The sequence below is a fragment of the Juglans microcarpa x Juglans regia genome, chromosome 3D, assembly GCF_004785595.1.
Source record: "Juglans microcarpa x Juglans regia isolate MS1-56 chromosome 3D, Jm3101_v1.0, whole genome shotgun sequence".
In the NCBI taxonomy this organism is placed as follows: Eukaryota; Viridiplantae; Streptophyta; class Magnoliopsida; order Fagales; family Juglandaceae; genus Juglans; species Juglans microcarpa x Juglans regia.
This window is the reverse complement of record NC_054598.1, coordinates 30,317,371-30,337,846: the sequence shown is the minus strand read 5'-3', so window position 1 is coordinate 30,337,846 and position 20,476 is coordinate 30,317,371. Positions and strand designations below refer to the sequence as shown.

At 36.7% G+C, this 20,476-nt stretch overlaps 2 protein-coding genes across 2 annotated transcripts; one reads left to right on the top strand and one right to left on the bottom strand.

Moving 5' to 3' along the window:
• Positions 1 to 4,014: 4,014 nt before the first annotated feature.
• Positions 4,015 to 4,326, bottom strand: LOC121255208. Its single transcript, XM_041155488.1, has one exon. It carries the CDS (start codon positions 4,324 to 4,326, stop codon positions 4,015 to 4,017), a length of 312 nt encoding a protein of 103 aa, XP_041011422.1.
• Positions 4,327 to 15,226: 10,900 nt separating this feature from the next.
• On the top strand, positions 15,227 to 19,309 carry LOC121256119 (chloroplastic import inner membrane translocase subunit HP30-2-like). The gene is made up of 6 exons (XM_041156770.1): positions 15,227 to 15,647; positions 16,011 to 16,126; positions 17,898 to 18,030; positions 18,621 to 18,769; positions 18,867 to 18,929; positions 19,010 to 19,309. The coding sequence occupies exons 1-6, from the start codon at positions 15,363 to 15,365 to the stop codon at positions 19,047 to 19,049; spliced, it is 786 nt and encodes a 261-aa protein (XP_041012704.1). The 5' UTR covers positions 15,227 to 15,362; the 3' UTR covers positions 19,050 to 19,309.
• The last annotated feature ends 1,167 nt before the right edge of the window (positions 19,310 to 20,476 follow it).

Genomic DNA, 20,476 nt, shown 5'->3' with positions numbered 1-20,476 from the left:
GGCTTTTTAACTTCAGTTAAAGATCATTATTCATCTCATCCATGAATAGTAACCTAAGCATCATGATTTGCATAGTTTTGCTGAAACTCTTTTCTTCATAATTTTTTATCTGAAATTTTTGGCTTTTATACTTATTTTGCATCACTCTTAGACAACCCTTGAAGGTTAGATTTAACCCAACCCATGTCTCATGAACCAAAGGCATGTGAATGCCACCACAACCCACCAATTGGCACCCTTGGTGCATCACCATGCAACAAACTAGCCCTAAACCCATGCCTCTTCCACAATTTTTCAAACGATTTTTTGTACCTTTCAACCCTCATTATATTCCCTAAAATCATACCTAACTAAAGGCCAAAAACAGTTCCCTAAGCCAAGCCAAAAACATAACTATTCACCTAGGAACTTAAGGTCTTGACTAGCTTACTACACCTTCATCTTCAAGAAATTTTCTGCACCAAATCAGCCACTTTCCCCACACCACCACCTCATCCATTTCAATCTAAAAAAGTGCTTCAAATTACTCAAGTGCTTGCTTGTCCAATTTTCTCCTAAAGGAAGCAAAACTGATTGGCAATAGGTGAGGAATGCATAGGTCACACGGTTGAAACCATCACCAATTTACCTTCCTTCATTTTCTGCTCATGCATGATCACATGACAACCAATCACCCCACTCTTCCTCACTTGAAAAGCTACTAAATGGAGGTCATCATACCTACAAAACAGATCACATGTTAGGAGAAAAGGATGAAAAAAAACTGGGCAGTTTTGATACCCAACCTGTCGGCCACTAGCATGATTTCACCTTGGAAACCATTTTAATTTTTTATTTCAATTTCTGAACCAAGGCAGCACCTGCACCTATGAACACATTCTAGCACTTGACCATGATGAAACCATAAAGCTTTAGACCACTATTTAGCTGACCAAGCATGACAAAAACTGGAAGTTGGCACTTAACACTCCACCGCACATTTCCACAGCCTCGCCCTTCAACCAAACCAACGCCCCTCCTTGCCTCTCACCCTTCATGTAGTCCTATAAATGCCCCTTTCACTCCTCACTTCGTCACACAACTCCCTCAAGCAGTCTCTTAGTTTTCTTGAGACCTATACACTCTTAGTGTGAGAAATGTGAGAAACCGAGTGGGTTGAAAGTTTGTTCTTGGAGTGAGTTTGTAACGTCCCAACCCCGAGGGTCCGGAGAGTTAACTCACATAACCTGAATATCAACTCCAACAATATCAATATATTTCCAAAACCAAGAATATATCCTTCTAAATCTTCAAAACAACGTAAACACTTCAATTTAATAAACCATACATACTCACATATCAAATCCTCAATATCACAATCCAAATAAAAAAATATCAATTTTTCTTCATGTCTCAAATAACAAACTAGAATAAAACAAAAAATTGACATAAGTCCCATAAACTGTCTAAATCCCTTGAAATCAACAATAAACAAATAATATCCAACAGCTGTACTAATATAGCGAGATACCCAAACTATTCACAGCTAATCTTGCCCACAGACTCTAATACTGATCCCCAGCTGAACCATCAATGTCATCTGAAAATATTATGAAGAGTAAGGGGTCAGTTATCAACAACTCAGCAAGCATAGAGCATATACTAGCATGTAAACATGAGCATTTATAACGTTGACATGCTAAACAAAACATTTTTTTTCAGAATGTAAAAACAACCTATTTTACTTTCGAAGTGCATAAACCAAAACTTGGTGCACAAACATCAGAGCGAAATTTCTAGAAAGACAAACTTATTCCCCAAAAAGAAAATCCATTGGCATATCCAAACTGAAACACAATATTCATGTCACCTCATAGCATCACATTGGGACAAATACCATGTTTAACCACTGTGGTAAGGTTATAAACCACTATTATACCCGTGGCTGGGCCATATACCATATTTCACCCCCGTGGTAGGGTTATAAACCACCATTATACTCGTGGCTGGGCCTTAACAGAAACAAAAAGGAATATCATCGGAATCAGATCACATTTATATACAGAATCATAACTTCATGCCAAGGTTTTCAAATGACACCTCATATCAAAACAAAGTACTGAATAGCTTCAGGTCATTTCACATGTTTGAACTAAACAAAATTAAAATATTTTTATTTATTCATAACAAGACTTTTAGATTTTTCATATTCGCTCTTTTGCATAGTTCAGAAACAAAATGTACAAAATTGGCTTATGTCTACACCAGTCATGATAGAAAATATTTTCTCTGATATAAAATTTATGCATATGCAGAATAAATATTTGAGATCGTTTTCAGATTTCTTCCAAAAATAAACATGTTATTTCAAAGACAACCTCATTTAATTTCTTTTATGTAAAACTAGTATATGAACCCCGCTTACCTGACTTCCGTGTATTATCAACACCATGAGTCAGAACTCTAGTAGTGACACCACCTAAACAAAACATAAACCCAACATTTAATAAACCAATCCAGTAGGCTACTATTTATTGAGTAATAAACCAAAACAACCCCCCTCTTAACTCAATAACTAACATAAAATTAAACTCGAACAGTACTCTCCTCAAACCATTTGCATTTAAACCCCAAAACAGCCACCTGTTATCAACACCAAACCAACCAATAAATATTTCCAAAACCAACAACAGCAACTCTAATGATTAAAACATAATACAAACAATACGTCAACTTCAACCTGACCAGCCTAAAAGTAACCCAGCAATTACACTAAACAATCCCAATTGTTAGCCCAAAATAGTCTCACAAAACCATCCAAAACAATCATACTCCTCAACCTCAAGACCTCTATCATAAACAATCACAATCCAACAGATAAAACACTAAAACAACATAAATTTACATAGGTAACAAATTTCCAAAAGTTTACTGTAGTAGTGCAAATTCTGATCAACGCCACAATCCTATCCGTAACACTACCACATTTCACAATCCAAACATAACATCCAAAGCTACCAAAAGTTTCGGAAAAGACTTACCTAAAATAGTCACCAAAATTTGAACCACTTCGAAAGGGTGTAACCCACTGAAGTCTGCGCCTAAAGTTCAAAAAGATCTCTAGTGAAAGAGAAAAGTGCTCTGCACAAAGGGAAAAGTTGAGTGGTCCGAACGTGTACACTATGAATTCAAACGGAGAGGAGATGTATGCGAAAATTAAACAGAGGATAAGATAAAAATGTGACTGAAATTGAATGGTGGGAGGAGAGATTTTACCAAGTCTAGTACTTCCGATATGAGGCTCGGCAGCGATACCAGTAACTAGAGACCCACAACCGACTGTGCAGAACAAAGAACCCACAAATAGTCACAAAGCAGCGGGAGAGGCAAGGGAAACAGAAAGAGAGGGAGAAAGAGAGATGGCTCACTGTTGCGGAACTAACCAGTGGCGACGAGGCTTTGAGGACCCACGGAGAGAAGGCAGCGCCAGCCAAGGATTAGACCAAAAAAAATCTGTGTAAAGGGGGAGTCTGAGTGTTTCAAATGTGGTGAGGAAATTTGCGTGAGAAACTGAAAAGAAACCGCAGAACGTGGGAAGAAACACACAGGATGGGAGATTTACGAAAATTGTAGCACACAGGAGAAACCCACGAAGAAGAGAAACAGTGCAGTAGAAAAGGGGGGAAAAAGGACTCACCAAACGACGCCGTTCAAGCCTCCTTTCAAGTGATCATCAGACGTGGGCCGGGCTTCGTGAAAACGGGCTGAGCTCCAACTGGAACTGGGCTTAGTGCCCGAGTGTTACATCCTCCCCCCTTATAAAAATTCCGTCCTTGGAATTTGTCACCAATTATCAAGATCATTGGCGAACAACTGTGGGTACTTGACATGCATTTCGTCCTCCAATTCCCAAGAGGCTTCACTGATAGTGTGATTATTCCATACCACTTTAACCAATGGGATAGTTCGATTTCGTAACACTTGTTCTTTTCTCTCTATAATCCGCATCGGCTCTTCTGTATAAGTCAGATTTTCCTAAAGTTGAAGAGGCTCGTAATCGATAACGTGGGTGGGGTCAGGTATATACTTCCTCAGCATAGATATATGAAATACATTGTGTACACCTGAGAGTGTTGGTGGTAGGGCTATTCTGTAAGCCACTGGTCCAATCCGGTCAAGGATCTCAAAAGGCCTGACATATCTAGGGCTCAGCTTGCCCTTTTTTCCAAACCTCATCACCCCTCTCATGGGTGTGATCCTCAAGAATACCTTATTCCCGACCTCAAATTCTAAATGGAGACGACGATTATCGGCATAGCTTTTCTGTCGACTTTGAGCTGCTCCCATTCTAGCTCGAATGGTCTCAATCTTCTCTGTTGTCTTCTGTATGATTTCTGGACCCAAAATTTATCTTTCTCCCACCTCGTCCCAATATAAAGGAGATCTACACTTCCTACCGTAAAGTGCTTCATAAGGTGCCATTTCAATGCTAGCTTGGTAACTGTTATTGTAAGCAAATTCGACCAAAGGTAAGTGTCGTATCCAGGTTCCATTGAAATCCAACATACACGCTCTCAACATGTCTTCCAAAATTTGTATGGTCCTTTCCGACTGGCCATCTGTCTGCGGGTGAAAAGCAGTACTGAAATTTAACTTAGTGCCCATGGCCTCCTGTAAGCTTCGCCAGAATTTTGACGTGAAACGAGGATCCCTATCCGACACAATGGATACGGGTACCCCATGCAATCTCACTATTTCCTATATATACAGCTCGGCTAGTTTCTCCAACTTATAAGAAACTTTGATAGGCACAAAGTGAGCTGTCTTCGTCAAACGGTCCACTATCACCCATATTGCATCCTGTTCGGTCAGTGTCCGTGGTAAGCCTGTAACAAAATCTATAGAAATATGCTCCCATTTCCATTCTGGAATCTGAAGTGGTTGCAATAACCCTATCGGTCTCTGGTGTTCTATTTTCATCTGTTGGCAGGTCAGACACTGTGCCACAAATTTGGCAATCCCCTTCTTCATGCCATCCCACCAAAAAGATCCCTTCAAATCCCGATACATTTTTGTACTACCTGGATGAACTGTGTAAGGAGAGCGATGCGCTTCTTCGAGGATAAGCCTTTTTATTTCATCATTGTCCGGTACACAAAACCTATTTCCGAACCTTAACACTCCATCTTCAGAAACACTGAACTCAGATTTATTTCCTTTTTCTACTTCTTCTATTAATCTCACTACCTGAGCATCTTCTTTTTGAGCAAGCTTAATTCTGTCTATCAAAGTTGGTTGAGCTATTAAACTGGCTATCAATGCCTGCTGGTCACCAGTAACGACTTCAATAGCAGCTCTTTCTAAGTCCATTATTAAATGGGGCTGAGAGGTAAGAGTAGCAACCAATGTTTTGAATACTGTACCGGACGCCGTACCGGTCAAGGCACTGGAATGAAATATTTCGGTACCGGTACCGTTTTGGGATAGCGTTTCGGGATAACATTTCGGGATAGTCGATATATGAATAAATTATATATATAAATATATATAAAAATTATATTCTAAAATAATAGTCTATATATAAATAAATTATATATAAATATATATATATATATATAAATTATAAATAGTCTAATCTGAATTGGGGGTTAAAAAATAAGCTTGTAGTTTGAAAAAACGAAAAAAAAAAAACACAGGCCGAAATATCGGCCGGTACCGGCCGAAATATAGGCCGGTACAGGCCGAAATTCAGGCCGGTTCGACCGGTACCAGCCGGTATGGCCGGTATGGAACAGATATAGTACCTGTACCGGCCGGACGGCTGAAACGAAAAATTTCGACCGTATCGGCCGGTACAGTACGAAATTTAAAACACTGGTAGCAACTGCTGGTCCCACTAGCTTCCTGCTAAGTGCATCAGCTACAACATTAGCTTTGCCTGGATGGTAATTAATATTGCAGTCATAATCCTTGACTAGTTCAAGCCATCTCCTCTGTCTCATATTCAGTTCCTTCTGAGTGAAGAAATACTTCAAACTTTTATGATCCGTATAGATTTCGCATCTTTCACCATATAAATAATGTCTCCAGATTTTAAGCGTAAAGACAATAGCGGCTAACTCCAAATCATGTATGGGGTAATTCTGCTCATAAGTATTCAATTGTCGAGATGCATATGCTATTATTTTCCAATGTTGCATCAATACGCACCCCAATCCCAATCGTGAAGCGTCACTATAAACTACAAATCCTCCTATTTAGCTAGGGACTGTCAGAACTGGAGCTGTCACCAATCTCTTCTTCAATTCTTGGAAGCTTTCCTCACATTTATCAGTCCATTCATACTTATTGTTCTTCCTAGTAAGGGCGGTAAGAGAAACTGCTATTTTTGAGAAATTATCAATAAAACAACGGTAATAACCAGCCAAACCTGAGAAACTCCTAACCTCGTGCACATTGGTTGGTTGGGTCCAGTTAACTATTGCTTCAATTTTTCCGGGGTCTACTGAAATACCCTCCTTTGAGACTACTTGTCCCAAAAATGCAATAGACTCAAGCCAAAATTCACACTTCTTCAACTTAGCAAATAATTTCTTATCCCTGAGTGTCCCTAGTACTTGTCTCAGATGGTCTTCGTGTTCAACTTTGCTCTTGGAGTAGATTAATATGTCGTCAATAAACACTGCTACAAATTTATCCAAGAATCCATAAAATACTCGATTCATCAAGTCCATAAATACTACTGGTGCATTAGTTAGGCCAAAAGGCATGACCGAGAATTCATAATGGCCATACCTGGTCCTGAAAGCTGTCTTAGGCACATCCTCCGCCTTGATCTTCAATTGATGATAACCTGATCTGAGATCAATCTTGGAGAATACCTAAGCACCTTGCAACTGATCAAATAAGTCATCGATGCGGGCAGCGGATATTTATTCTTTACGGTCACACGATTCAGTTTCCTGTAGTCTATACACATCCTCATTGTCCCATCCTTCTTCTTCACAAATAAAACTGGAGCTCCCCAAGGTGACACATTGGGCCTGATGAAACCTTTGTCTAATAAGTCTTGCAACTATTCTTTGAGCTCGGCTAACTCTGATGGTGCCATTCGATAAGGGGCTTTGAAAAGAGGAGCCATGCCTGGGGCTAACTCAATAGCAAACTCTACCTCTCGATCGGGTGGCAAACTAGACAAATCTTCAGGAAAAACCTCCGGATATTCTCTCACAATAGGAATCTCTTCTAACTCCAATTCCTCCCTTGGTTCATCCACCACGAAAGCCAAGAACCCCTGACAACCATCTCGTAATAACTTGTCAACCTGAAAAGTAGAAATAACTGATGGAGGGGTACGCACTCTGGAACCCATAAATCTAAGTTCCTCTCCCTCTGGAAATTTGAACACCATGTTTTTTTTAAAGCAGTAAATACTGGCATAACTGGAAGCTAACCAATCCATTCCCAAAATCACATCAAACCCAGTCATAGGGAAGACTATCAGGTTAGCTAGTATTTCCTTCTCGCTAATAGTTATTGGGCACTTAAGTATTATCTTGTTGCAATTCACTATGTCACCTGCTGGGGTTGAGACCCTCAAATTGTAATCCATCTCATCAGCATCAACGGGGCAGAACTTAACATAATCCATTGAAATAAAGGAGTGGGTAGCCCCCGAGTCAAATAGAACAGTAGCCTTATTGAGAAACAAGGGATAATTTCTAAGTTTACGTCATATAATCCATAGAGATAACAAAATAAGTAATCCTTAATTCTTAACATAAGGAAACTAAAATAGGAAAGTCAGAATTTTTTCTACCTGTGATGACATCATTCTTGTCCTCAGCTTCTCTCGGTGTTAAAGCAAACACCCTTGCCGGTACAGTCCTCCGCTGATTGTTGCCTTGATTATTTGGCCTAAAGTTTTGAGGTGGGTTGGGCCTTCTGTTGTTCTCGCAAGCAATGGACATTCTCTGATGAAGTGCCCATCCTTACCGCATTTGAAACATGATCCCACTTCCTTTCTGCACTCCCCAGTGTGTATGCGGTTACAGAATTTACAGCGGTTAGATGTATGATTTCCAAGTATCTGTCTCTGACTTGAACTGCTTCCCTCATTTCTCTTCTTCCATGACCCTTGATCTAAATTAGAGAATCCTTGTGGAGCAGCTCTCTTCCTCTGTTCTTGCAATTCAGCACCCCTCTTGAGATTCTGCTCGACTAACATCGCCTTGTGCACCAATTCTGAAAAATTCTGAATCTGTAGGACCATCACTCGTTCATAAATCCTGTAGTTCAAACCTTCCTCAAACTTCTTGGTCTTTTTCTCCTCATCAGGAATCAAGTAGGCGGCAAAGCGTGATAATTCCGCAAACCTTGCAGCATATTGGCGCACAGTCATGGTCCCTTGCACCAAGTTGGTGAACTCTCGAGCTCTAGCTTCCCTATCAGCTTTAGGGAAAAATCGATCAAAGAAATTCTGCTTGAATTGAGCCCAAACAATCACTCCAGGCCCCTAAACTTCCCTGATGACTTTTTCAGAATTTCACAATCTCTTCGCTTCTCTAGTTAGTTTAAAAGTTGCGAACCGAACCTTTTGCTGATTAGTACACTCCAAAACACTGAATATTTCTTCAATGTCTTGTATCCAATCCTCCGCTGCGTTCGTATTGCCTCTTCCATCAAAGATGGGAGGATGCGTTCGATTAAATTGTTCAAACGTGCAACCCCCATCGTTGTTGTTTTCGTTCAAATCTTCAAGGCTTCAAACTCGACGACGAGCCGCCATCCTACAAGCTTAAATTTGGTAAAATGTTCTAAAATAATTAAAAACGAAAATACTAAGTAAATAAAATAAATCAATAAAATAAATAAAATATGCATATTAACACAAATACATATATATATATATATATCAATTAACTATTTAAGCCTGACATCACTTAATACTCACATATGTCATTAGAATCTAAAAAAAACTTCAAAGTTACGAATTCAATTCCTAACATCTGCCAAATCTAAAACGTCAAATCTCATTAAAATCAATATTCACGTGATCATCCTTATAGTCCTCAGGTTCCTATACTGAAATTTTTACATCCTATGAACTCACAGATATTTAAACCTCCAAGGTTTATAGTATGCAGAATTCAAACCTGGCCCTGATATATGATATGGATAGGGGTAGGTGGTATATGAGATCCCACATTGCTTGGGAATGAGAAGTTCTTGCTCTTTATAAGGTTCCAATGGGGCTCCAATTGTATTATTGATTAGTCATTTTGGAGTATAGGCCATGTGGTTTAGGCCTTCCATTGGGGTGTTATAGAGTTTGTTCTTGAAGCATCAAAACCACCTTTTGGTGAGTAATCCTATCCTACATTTTATTGAGTGTTAGAATGACATGTTAGGTTTTGATTTATGGTATGGGAATGAAGATTTGATTTGGTATATGAGGTTTAACTTGAAGAGATGTATTTCGGCTCAGATTTGAAGTCTTGCTTGAATAAATTGTTTTGGAATAAAATTTTAGCCATGATATGTCTTGATATGATTTTGTATACTTTACTAATGTCTCGAAAGAATTTTTAAATGTTTAAATTTGAGGTAAAAAGCATGTCATGATAGGTTTATGAATCCATATCTTGTGTTGATAATCAAGCATGTTTCGGTTTCACTTAATTGAAATATATCTTGTGAAATCTTGGCTAGGTTTCCAAAGTATAAGAGTTAAAAATTTAGAAAAGCCTTGTGATTAGGAAAAGAATAAGAATGCATGATTCATTTATGTTTTAAACTTCTCTTTGACATGGAAAAACTAGAAATATCATGCATATGCTCGGTTTGATGGTTTTGTGATGATTTGGTTTTAATCAATGCATAAGTTTTGGGATGAATTTGTGAGACCTGAATCTAAGTTATAAACATGTCCCTAAAATCATATTCATGGTTGCCACTTGATAGAATTTGAGCACACATGCATCCATAGAGGTTATAGACTTAAGACCACAAATAGCTCACAATGATGCATGTCACAGGTTGATTAATATTGGCGTATTTGTGAATTGATTCTTGAAATTCTAAGGGCATAAATAGTTTTATAACATAGAAAATATGAAGTTTGTAGAATTTGGTGTAATTAGGAGTCAAATTGCAAATAGTAAAAATTTAACCTAGGAGCGAAGTCGTGTATGGCACCTAAGGCTGATGGGTGCATACATTATGATGTTATGTCATGATGTTATGTTATGTTACTAATGCATTGAGAATGAGTCCGCAGACAACGTAGTTTTAACATGAGTTGTACTATGATCACCGGCAAGTACTAACAATGCATAATGGGGACCTGTGATGATACCATACGTTATGTTAATTGTTATTAATAACCTTAATAATGATGAAATGTTATATTTTGAAAAGATGAAGTAAAAAATGTTCTCAATAAGAAAATGTGCATTAAAGTTTTTCTTAAAGGAATCTGAGGAACCTGGATGAGGGAATAATACAGATTTTTCTACATACATTTCATGTTTATCATACATTTCATATTTATCATTTATCATGCATAACTTATCTCTGTGCAAATAGGTTTTTTTAACTGAGATTTCAAGAAATCTCAATGTGGTAGTTCCACTACCATTCCCCCAGAGTAGTAGAAGTTGTATCAGGACCGATAGACGATGAACAGGATGAACCGTTAGATACATATGGTTGAAGAAGAGCCGAATCTTGAGCGAATGCTGGATTTAATTTTAATGTTCATAGCTATGGCTCTATATACTATAGAGCGTATGAGAGAGTTAATTTGATTATGGAACTTGGAAGTAGTATTTTGTATTAAGAAGATTCTATCTTTATGTCTTAACCTATGCCTTACTATGTAAGGCAGTACCTCTTTATGATTAATTAATATTTTGAGATGTTTAGTTCATTCTGACACAAATTTTTTAAAGTCACTTTTTTTTTCCTACTACGACTATTGCATATTGCTAGTTGTATAATAGGATGCATTGCATATTAATTGTCATGAACAGGGTATGTAACTTTGTGTTGTCTTGAAATCTCTGTTACATCCCAGCAATGACTTGTGGGCATTACAGTTGAGAAACCAATTGAGGGGTCAATGAGCTTGCCTTACCATCGATACATGGCATCGGTCCAAACTTTGAATTATATTTTTTGATGGCACATTTTGTGGATAGTGATTGACAATTAAACAAAAAAATTCTTAAGTTTTGTTTAATTGCTAATTACAAGGGTGGGACTATTAAGAAGACTTTGGAGGTCGCAATAAAAGAGTGGGGGTTGGAGTGGATTGTGACAATAACAGTTGATGATGTCTCTTCTAATGGTATTGCTTCGGAGTATCTTAAAAATAAGCTTAAAGAGGACAATTAGTCAATCATGAGTGGTGAATGTTTATATGTGAGACGTGCTGCACATGTCCCAAATCTTATTGTAATCAACGGTTTAAAAGATGTGAATGATTCGGTTCAAAGGTTAGAAGTGTGGTGAGATTTGTGAGATTTTCACTCACTATGCTTGATAAATTCAAGGTTGTTGTGAGGGCTGCAGATATTGAATGCAAGAAAGAGTTGTGTCTTGATGTTTCTACAAGATGAAATTCAATTTTTTTGATGTTAGAGACGATCCAACAGTATAAAAATGCCTTTGACTTATTGGCTGACAAGGACATGCAATATGTCAAACACTTTGACGATGATGGGCCATTGGGGCGGCCTAGGGATGATGATTGGGCAATGGTGGGGATTTATGTAGAATGTTTTAGGTTTTTCTACGACAAACACCATTTTCGGGTCTTTGTACATTACATCCCATGAATATTGTCAGTAAGTATATCAAGTGAAAGACCAATTAGATGAAATGTGCAAGATTGACCAAAGTAGGTTGCGGGATATGACAATGAGCCCGAGGACTAAGGCCTTGTTTGGTTATATAGGTGAGATGATATGAGATGAAAGTTGAATAAAATATTATTAGAATATAATTTTTAAATATAATTTTTGTTTTAAAATTTGAAAAAGTTGAATTGTTTTTTGTATTTTGTGTGGAAGTTTGAAAAAGTTTTAATGATTAGATGAGATGAGATGGTTTGTGAAAACAAACCAGGCCTAAGTATGACAAGTATTAGGTAGATTTGAGTAGGATAAACATTTTACTATATGTGGCTATTGTTCTTAACCCGTAGTACTCATTGATGGTATGGTGTATGGACTAGAAATGATCAACGAGAATGCATGGGTGGATCATATTGCGGCAAGGGTTAAGGAAACCCTTAATAGATTGTTTGATGAGTTTGCCGCACTCAGGTGTGGTAATATTCTGGGTCCTACACCTACCGCATTGCTTCCTCCTAGGGCTGTGCAAAAATTAGAAAATCTGACTCCGAATCCGGCTCCACTATGGGTCTGCTCCAACTCTGACTGGAATTTTTTTTTAATTTTTCAGTCGGAGTCAGAGGTGTTGCTAGATTAACTCTGCCTCCAAATTTCCCTCTAACTCTAAACCCGACTCTGATATTGTACATATGTTATAAAAAATATGTATTTATTTATATATTTATCGTACATACTAGTATAATTATATAACTATATAACTAGAACTTATATAGTTAAATTCGATGATATACTAGTATGAGCTGATTATTATTAAATAATATACTTATACTATAATATAAATAGACTACTGATAGTTTAGTATATGTAAATATCACAGTATTACTACCATACATAATCAAGTATAGAAATAAATTAGACACCAGTATTTAAATAAGTCTAGTATAATAAATTAATAACACATATACTAAATTACTAAAGTATAATAACATGCAATTAGATATTAGAAAGTCTAGTCTATAATTAAGTTAGAAATACGTTAGATATTATTATAATAACATGTAATACTAATGTATAATAACATGTAATTAAATACAAAAAATAATATGTAATACTATGGTATGATAACATGTAATTAGATACTATAGTATAAGTCTAGTATAAAAATAAATTGGATATTAATATAGAAGTAAATTAGTAGTGAATGATTTAGTTTTAGTTTTAAATTTTTTTGAAAAAATTGAAATTTGAAAGGCTACATTTAAAAAAAAAAAAAGAAAAGAAAATGGGCTAAATATGAAGCTAAAAAAAAGCCCAAATTTAACTCCGCTCCGACTCCGACTTGGAGTTGGAATCGGAGTTCGGATTTGAATTCCGGCAAAGTCGGAGTCGGAATCGGATTTAGGGGAATCCGACTCCAATTAAGTCGGTGCCCACCCCTACTCTGAAGTCGAGGGTTTCAAAAGGCGTAGGTGGGTTGAGAAATATGAGGCCATTTTCGATATTTGATGCCTATAGATGATAATCAGAGTTGGATAGATACTTAACAGCGGAGATTCACCCATTTATGTGGCAGTTTGATATCTCATCTTAGTGGAAGGTCAATATCGTCAAGTATCCCATCCTTGGAGATATAACTAACAGTATTTTGGCCATCTCTATTACTACAATAGCCTTAGAGTTGGTCTTTAGCACCATGGGCACATATTGGATCAATTCCAGATTTCAGTTGTCTCCTATTACTATGGAGGCATTAATTTGCACTCAGAATATAAATGGAAGTCAATTTATATTTTGGATTTGGCAGACTTTTAGGAGGCCGGCGAGGAGGAGGGTGGTGATCGGCCTGGATTTGGTAATCACTCTTAATTCATTGATTTGCTTTTGCTTCTAATATATTGTGTTATAACTTATATTTATTTGAGCGCACTTAATTTCAAATTCAATTGTTGCAGGGACGACTTCGAGAAATGAGACTATGTCTACATTGACCGCAATATAACTTTGATCCGCCTTTGCCATTGGTTTGTATAATTTTTCTATTAATTATTTGTAGTTTTTTACATATGTATATAATGTTTGTAATTCTATTTTTTTTTTCAAGTTTTATGGTCTCATTGTCACAGGCTCAATTCTACTCCTAATGATATCAATCTCATCTTGGTTTGTACTTTTAAGTTTTTTGCATATTATATAATGTTTGAATTTCTGATTTTTTTTAACTTTATTTTTCAGGTTTTATAGTCTCACTTACCCAACCCTAATCCCAAATTTTTAATGATCTAATCTTGACAGAAAGGCCTACAACTAGAAGTTTATGATCTCATATTAGCTTGTACTTGTAGTTTTCAGTTTTTAAATTTTTTAAATATGCATATATTATTTGTAATTCTAATTAGTTTTCCTATTTTTTTAGATTTTTTAGTCTCACAGGCTCACTTGTCCACCACCCCTAAATTCCAATCTCAAACTCAAGGTTAATATCAAATGACGTCATCTTGGTACAATTTATTATTTTTTTGAAAGATTGTTATTCATTTAAATTATTTAAATTATTTTAATATTTTTAGATTAGTTTATAATAGTTTTAGATTAATTTATAATAGTTTAGAATTATTAGTTACAACTTAATATTTACTATCTTACTAGTTAGAACTTAGAATTTTATATATTATGCTTTAACAAGATGTATTTCATTTTATCATTAATCATATTTTTTGTGAAGGTAATGCTTTGTGGATTATTTTGGCAAAATTGGGAGCTCAGGGCACTACCCGGTTTGGAGATCTCTATTAGAAGTCTCCAAATTTTTGAGAGGTTTGGTCCGTACTGAAAAATTGTCTTTTCCTTATTTGAGATACTCTTAAGTTGATATATTTAGTTTTTTATTTGGGTATTCTTTAGCTTCTTTATTTGAAAGTTGTGGTTGATTGGTAATAATTTTTATTTTTTATAGTGATGTCCTGTAACCACGGTATTTCTCCGTTATAAAAAAAAAGTTGTATTTCATTTTGTCATATTGTTTTTCATTTTTTTATTTTTATTTTTTTTTTAATTTAGGCTATTTAGAATTGTTCCGGACCATTTGACAAGTTTTGGACCTAATGAGCCAGCGATCCATTTGGGCCGGATGGGGGCGACAGACGGATCAAAGACCCAACTCGTCTCCCGGCACATGGACAGAGGCGTCCACGAGGTGCGTGGTCGAATTCCAAGAGGCAACCCCATGCCAAAGACGGGGTGAAGGAAGGGCACCCCGGTTCGGAGATGCGGGCCTAGATTTTTTTGCACCCAAGAGAATCGAAGAGGAAGGTTTGCCGTTTGGTGGGTGATAATAATAATAATAATAATAATAACGACGACAATAACTAAGCCAATGGCCCAACATATTGACAAGGTGCCACTGTAGTTGGTTATCCACAATACTTCCATAGGAGCGGGAGGGCATCTGGCTTTGGGCACCAGAGGCACCATAATCTTTATACGCGAAGAGTAAGAAATAAAGTGCCATTCTATTGAATACTCTGCATGGAGCAAAGAAAAGAGGGAGTGATGGTGGCGAAGATGATGCCGCAGCAGAACCCAATTGAGCAGTTACAGGCTCGCTTCAAGGAGTTGGAGACTCAGTTCAAGGCGTGGTTGGCCAAGCAGTCGCTGCCAGTGGAGGTTGCCTTGGTCACCGCCACCAGCGCCGCTCAGGGCGCTGCCATAGGCGCCCTCATGGGCACTCTCACCAACGACATGCCTTCATCTCTCCCAGCCACTCCCCCCCAGGGCAGCCCCCAAGCCATGGCCTCTTTCCAGCAAGCACAGGTTCAAGTCTCTTTTCCACATTTTTCTTCTATACTCTTTTCATTATAGCTTTCTCATATCAGAGAAGTAGTAGTAGTACTAAAAAAAGGTTCTTGGCTTGGTAGATTAGGGTAAAGTTGAAGGAAATCAAACGATTGTAGGTTAAAGCCTTGATGTTGTTTTTATTGTTGGGTTAGATAATTTTACCCATATTATGAACTATGGTTGTAGCTATGGATAATAACTTTGTACTTACTAAATAAGACTGAGATAAAATGTGATATCATTGTAAACACTTTCTCATTTTCTGTAAGGGGTTTCGTTGATTTATAGAAAAAATGGTGTTTCCTCGATAATATTACAAATGGTTTGCTTTGATTAAAGTCTCTTGCTGGGGGTCCGTTGGTACAAGCTCGCAACTTTGCTGTGATAACAGGTGTCAATGCTGGCATCACCTCTGTCATGAGACGACTTAGAGGCAAGGAGGATGTCCAGTCTAGGTGAGATTTCCTTACTCCTTTCTTCTCTACGGTTTCTTTCTGCTGTATTCTTTTGGATGTGCATATTCAACTACCTGGAATTTGTGCTTAGTGGACTTGTTTTAGTGATTATGAAATCCATACTTACTTTAATCAGCTTGAACTTGTTGCATTGTTTTACCCTGTCCCGTCTTCCTGTGAAATAATTTCTTGTATGTTCAGGAAAAATTTAGCTGGTATTCCTTTTAGTGTGTAAGTGTCCTTCTCTGGTGATATGTTATTAATGATGCTGCTGAGATCTACATCCTGGATTTTGACAATTAGGATGTAGGGCAAAGATTTTATATTTGGGTGGGCTGTGGGACCAGGGGAGCCCCCAGCCCAAATATTTTTTTTTCTTCATCATACGTCCTAGAGCAAGTGAAGGTGGTTTTTCACTCATTGTAGTTCTATTAGTTGGGATATTTGTATATGTTCGCTAATCTAGCTGATATAAGAACTCAATTGACATATACTTTATATGGAGTAAATTAGCAATCCAATCATTGTAATCAATTATGGTGTAGAGACTTCTCTTTGCAAGACGGAATTTACTGTTTATTACTGTTGCAGTACAGACTATTCCAGCAAAATTAAGTTTTCTGAGCTTTTATTGTTGTTTTTATTGGTAGGTTGGAAATATTTCACACAGATTATAAATTGAAATCTACTATTGGAATCAGAAACCAACTCAAGTACTCATTTCTGCAACAGTATTATTATTATTTTTTTCTCACTTGACTAAAATGGTAAATCTAAGACTGATTGTCCTCCCTTAATGTAACCTATGGATAAATTATTTATGCTGAATCTAGGTGGCATCATTAATGGCACCAGCTACATATTATGTGTTTCTACATTATTTTTAAATGATGTAGGGAAAAGAAAAGTGAGCCTTTGGACCATTTCAATGTGGATGCATGTTTCGGTACTGGTAAACGTTGATAGTCTACTGGGACGATTGTAGTTTACCTACACTTGTTTGATTTGAATGTGAAAATGTTGAGGCCCAATCTGGAAATGTTTTGCTCTTGGGTCTAAAGTGAAAGCATCATGGGTGGAACCAGAAGTTTTATGCTTGATCTGTTAGCGATTTTACATCATCCTAGTGTGCAATGTGATATTGTCAGTCCATTCATTTTGCATGTAATTTCATGAAGCACATATTTCCCAAACAGATTTTATTATTATTATTTTTTTTTACAATTCTGATAAGGATGCAATCCTGAAAACCAACTTTTACAACATCTATTGTCCTATTAGATTTTAACAGTGAGAATAAATGACGATGGGATGCACTTGGTAGTTTGATGCATATCCGGCAGCAAATCTGCACTGTGGCTTTATATAAACAACTATAACGGACATCAATTTAACATGTACTGTAACTTCATATTTCATTTTATTTTGAATCTAGATGTGATCTTCCTGTTTTATGAATCTGAGGGAACTTGAGGAGTCTACTTTTTTGAAAATTGATAAGAGAATCTCCTGAATGTATATTGGAAGACGACCTTGGATGGTGATATAAATAAATATTTCCATTGAAACTCTGATGTATTGACAAGAGGTACTGGGAATGGCTTGCTTACTTCATGTGGAGAGTGCTCTATTGTCATTTGGGGGCCATAGATTTGACATAGGCTTAGTTTCCGTTTAATATGGGGGTCATAGATCAACTTTGTGTTTTAGTTGCGTGTTATCCTTAATTTTATTCCATGTACTTTCTTATTAGTGGAGTTTATCATTGCAGCATGGTGGCAGCTTTTGGTTCTGGAGCTATGTTTACATTGGTGAGTGGCATGGGCGCGGGTGCCCCAAATCAAGCAGCAAATGCAATCACTTCTGGCCTCTTTTTTGCTCTTGTCCAAGGTGGGATTTTCAAGGTGAGCAATTAGAGGAAGGAAATATTCATTTCAAAAGTGGCTGAAAATCAACAGTGTGCTTATATTCTAGTCCTTAACCATCAATAACTGCGAAACCGATGAATATTGTAAGAATCGTCAAACACATAACATCAACAAGTTGTGCTTGTCATTCATCAATGAACTTCCATGGTGTTCCCTGATTTAAGTCTAGCATTTCTAGACGTCTGGCATATATTGACTCCTTCCGAGAGTGATAAAAAACAAAAGTATGAAAATATGGCCATCTTCATTTATAAAATGTATTTAAATATTTTTCTGCTATCTATGGCCTTAGTTTTCATTTGAAAAAGTTAAAGATAAATACCATTCCCCTACATCAATGTTGAGAACTTGAGAATACTCTCAAAGTGGATGGATGTGAGTGGTTTGAATCAATACAGTCTCACAAGTTAATTTATAATGGGTGACAATTGGGGTAGTGACACGTTAGGTAAAAAAAAAAAAAAAAAGACACGTTATATTTTCCCTTTGTGGTATGAGATGGTAACATGTAGTGTTCTATTGGCACACACTTATTATGCTGAGCACTTATCCATGTGGTTATGCAGCTAGGGGAAAAGTTCTTTAAACCTCCAGTTGAAGATGTCTTCTATACTAAAACAAGATCCATGTTGTATAACCTTGGCCTCCAGAATTTCGAGAAGAATTTCAAGAAAGGCTTGTTAACGGATAGCACATTACCTCTGCTCACTGACAGGTAATTGGATTTGCATCTTCTTAAGCTCTCTTTCTGTCTATCTCTCAAAGATGTCTTAGCCCGAAATTTATACTGTAATGGCCGTGATGTGTTTCAGTGCTCTTAGAGATGCAAAAATCCCTCCTGGACCAAGACTTCTCATTCTTGATCACATTCAGAGGTCTGACTCATTATATATGTATCTTAATTCTTTCTTCAGAATTTTGGATCCATCTTACCTTTGGATATATTTGACTTCAGGGACCCGGAGATGAGAAGTAGGCAAGGAAGTGGTCGTTGATTACCTACTGTCAAACCAGTTGTCCGCCACTACTGTTTTACCTGTTAAACCTCAGAAAAGATAGTAATCTTACCTGCAATGAGATGACAATTTTTGTGGTCTAACAGATTAAATTCTCAGTATAAAAAAAAAAAGGAAAGAAAAAACACTTTTAAGTTGTGCCTTAGTAGTTTTGGTGCTATTAATTGGCTCAAATAATACTGTTTATGATCTTGAATGTGGTATTCTGAATAATATATGCTGATCACTATTTTTGATAATGAAACATGATTACTGTCTATGCCTGATGGCTTTAGGTCTTGTTTGGATACAAAAACGGTTTCATCTCATCTTATCATTACAATTTTTTTAAATTTTCATACAAAATAGAATAAATAATTTAATTTTTTCAAATCTCAAAAGAATAATAATATTAAAAATTAATATTTTAAAATATTTTATTTAACTTTCAACTTTTATTTAAAATCATTTCATCTCATCTCATTATTTAAACAAGGCTTAATATAAACGTCAGACTAGCAGGAGATAACAAACTGATTGAGACTGCCTTGTTCACACAAAGTGGATGTACTTTGTGAGAGTTTTGGTGGGGTTGTAACTTTTTAAGGTCTAAGGTCAGGGAGCAGATTGGTGATTTGAAGAAGTGCGAGTTGGGAGTAGAAGTGGATGGAGGTGGAAGAGGTTGAGCATTCTGGGGAGGGAGTACTGAGTGCGCACATCACATTGGAATTATGCTGTAGTCTGCTTCTGGGGTAGGCTTTCTAATGTCCTCAGTTGGTAAATAGGAAACCCATTTGCTCAGATGGTTATATTTATGTATTAATTTCTTGTACAATAATTTAGATTTTTTTATTTTTAGAAAAATCTTCATAATTTTGAATTTTGCAGTTATTTAAATCCAGCTTGTGGGCTTCCAAAGATAATTTCGAATTTTATTATTAATCAATATTATTTAGAGTTTTCTCTGTGTTTTGTGCAAATCTCATCTTCTGTGTTAATCATCTGTTGAAACTAGCCGTTAGAATTAATCTAAATTTTATCTGGCGTCAGTTGGCATCAAAGCTTTAGTGTTTTCCTAGGGTGAATTATCATCAGTTTTCATGGCTGGTGGTAGAAGTCGTGGTTGACGTGGACATGTTTCGAATGAGAAAGTCCCTCCCCATGATCGTAACGTACAAGACGCAATGATTGCATATTTGTAGAGACAAATAGTAGAATTATCTCAGCGTCTATAGCAACAAAACTTGGAGGGTCAGACTTATGATCAAGAGTCTAAATTTAATTTTGAGAACCTGTATCACAATCGTGTTCCTTTTTAGGAGTACTGTTGTAGGGAGGAGCGAGGTGGAGACCTAGCTAGGCTTTAGAGAGGATGATTGATTTATTTTACATTAAAACTTTAATCTCAGAGTTTAATTTTCTTTGTG

Bases quoted from the DNA above. Each gene is read 5' to 3' on its own strand.
- LOC121255208 (XM_041155488.1), bottom strand. From the start codon at position 4,326: ATGGGAGCAGCTCAAAGTCGACAGAAAAGCTATGCCGATAATCGTCGT.
- LOC121256119 (XM_041156770.1), top strand. From the start codon at position 15,363: ATGGAGCAAAGAAAAGAGGGAGTGATGGTGGCGAAGATGATGCCGCAG. The intron at 15,648-16,010 runs GTTCAAGTCTCT...CTTTGATTAAAG, and splicing joins CCTCTTTCCAGCAAGCACAG to TCTCTTGCTGGGGGTCCGTT. The intron at 16,127-17,897 runs GTGAGATTTCCT...TTATCATTGCAG, and splicing joins AAGGAGGATGTCCAGTCTAG to CATGGTGGCAGCTTTTGGTT.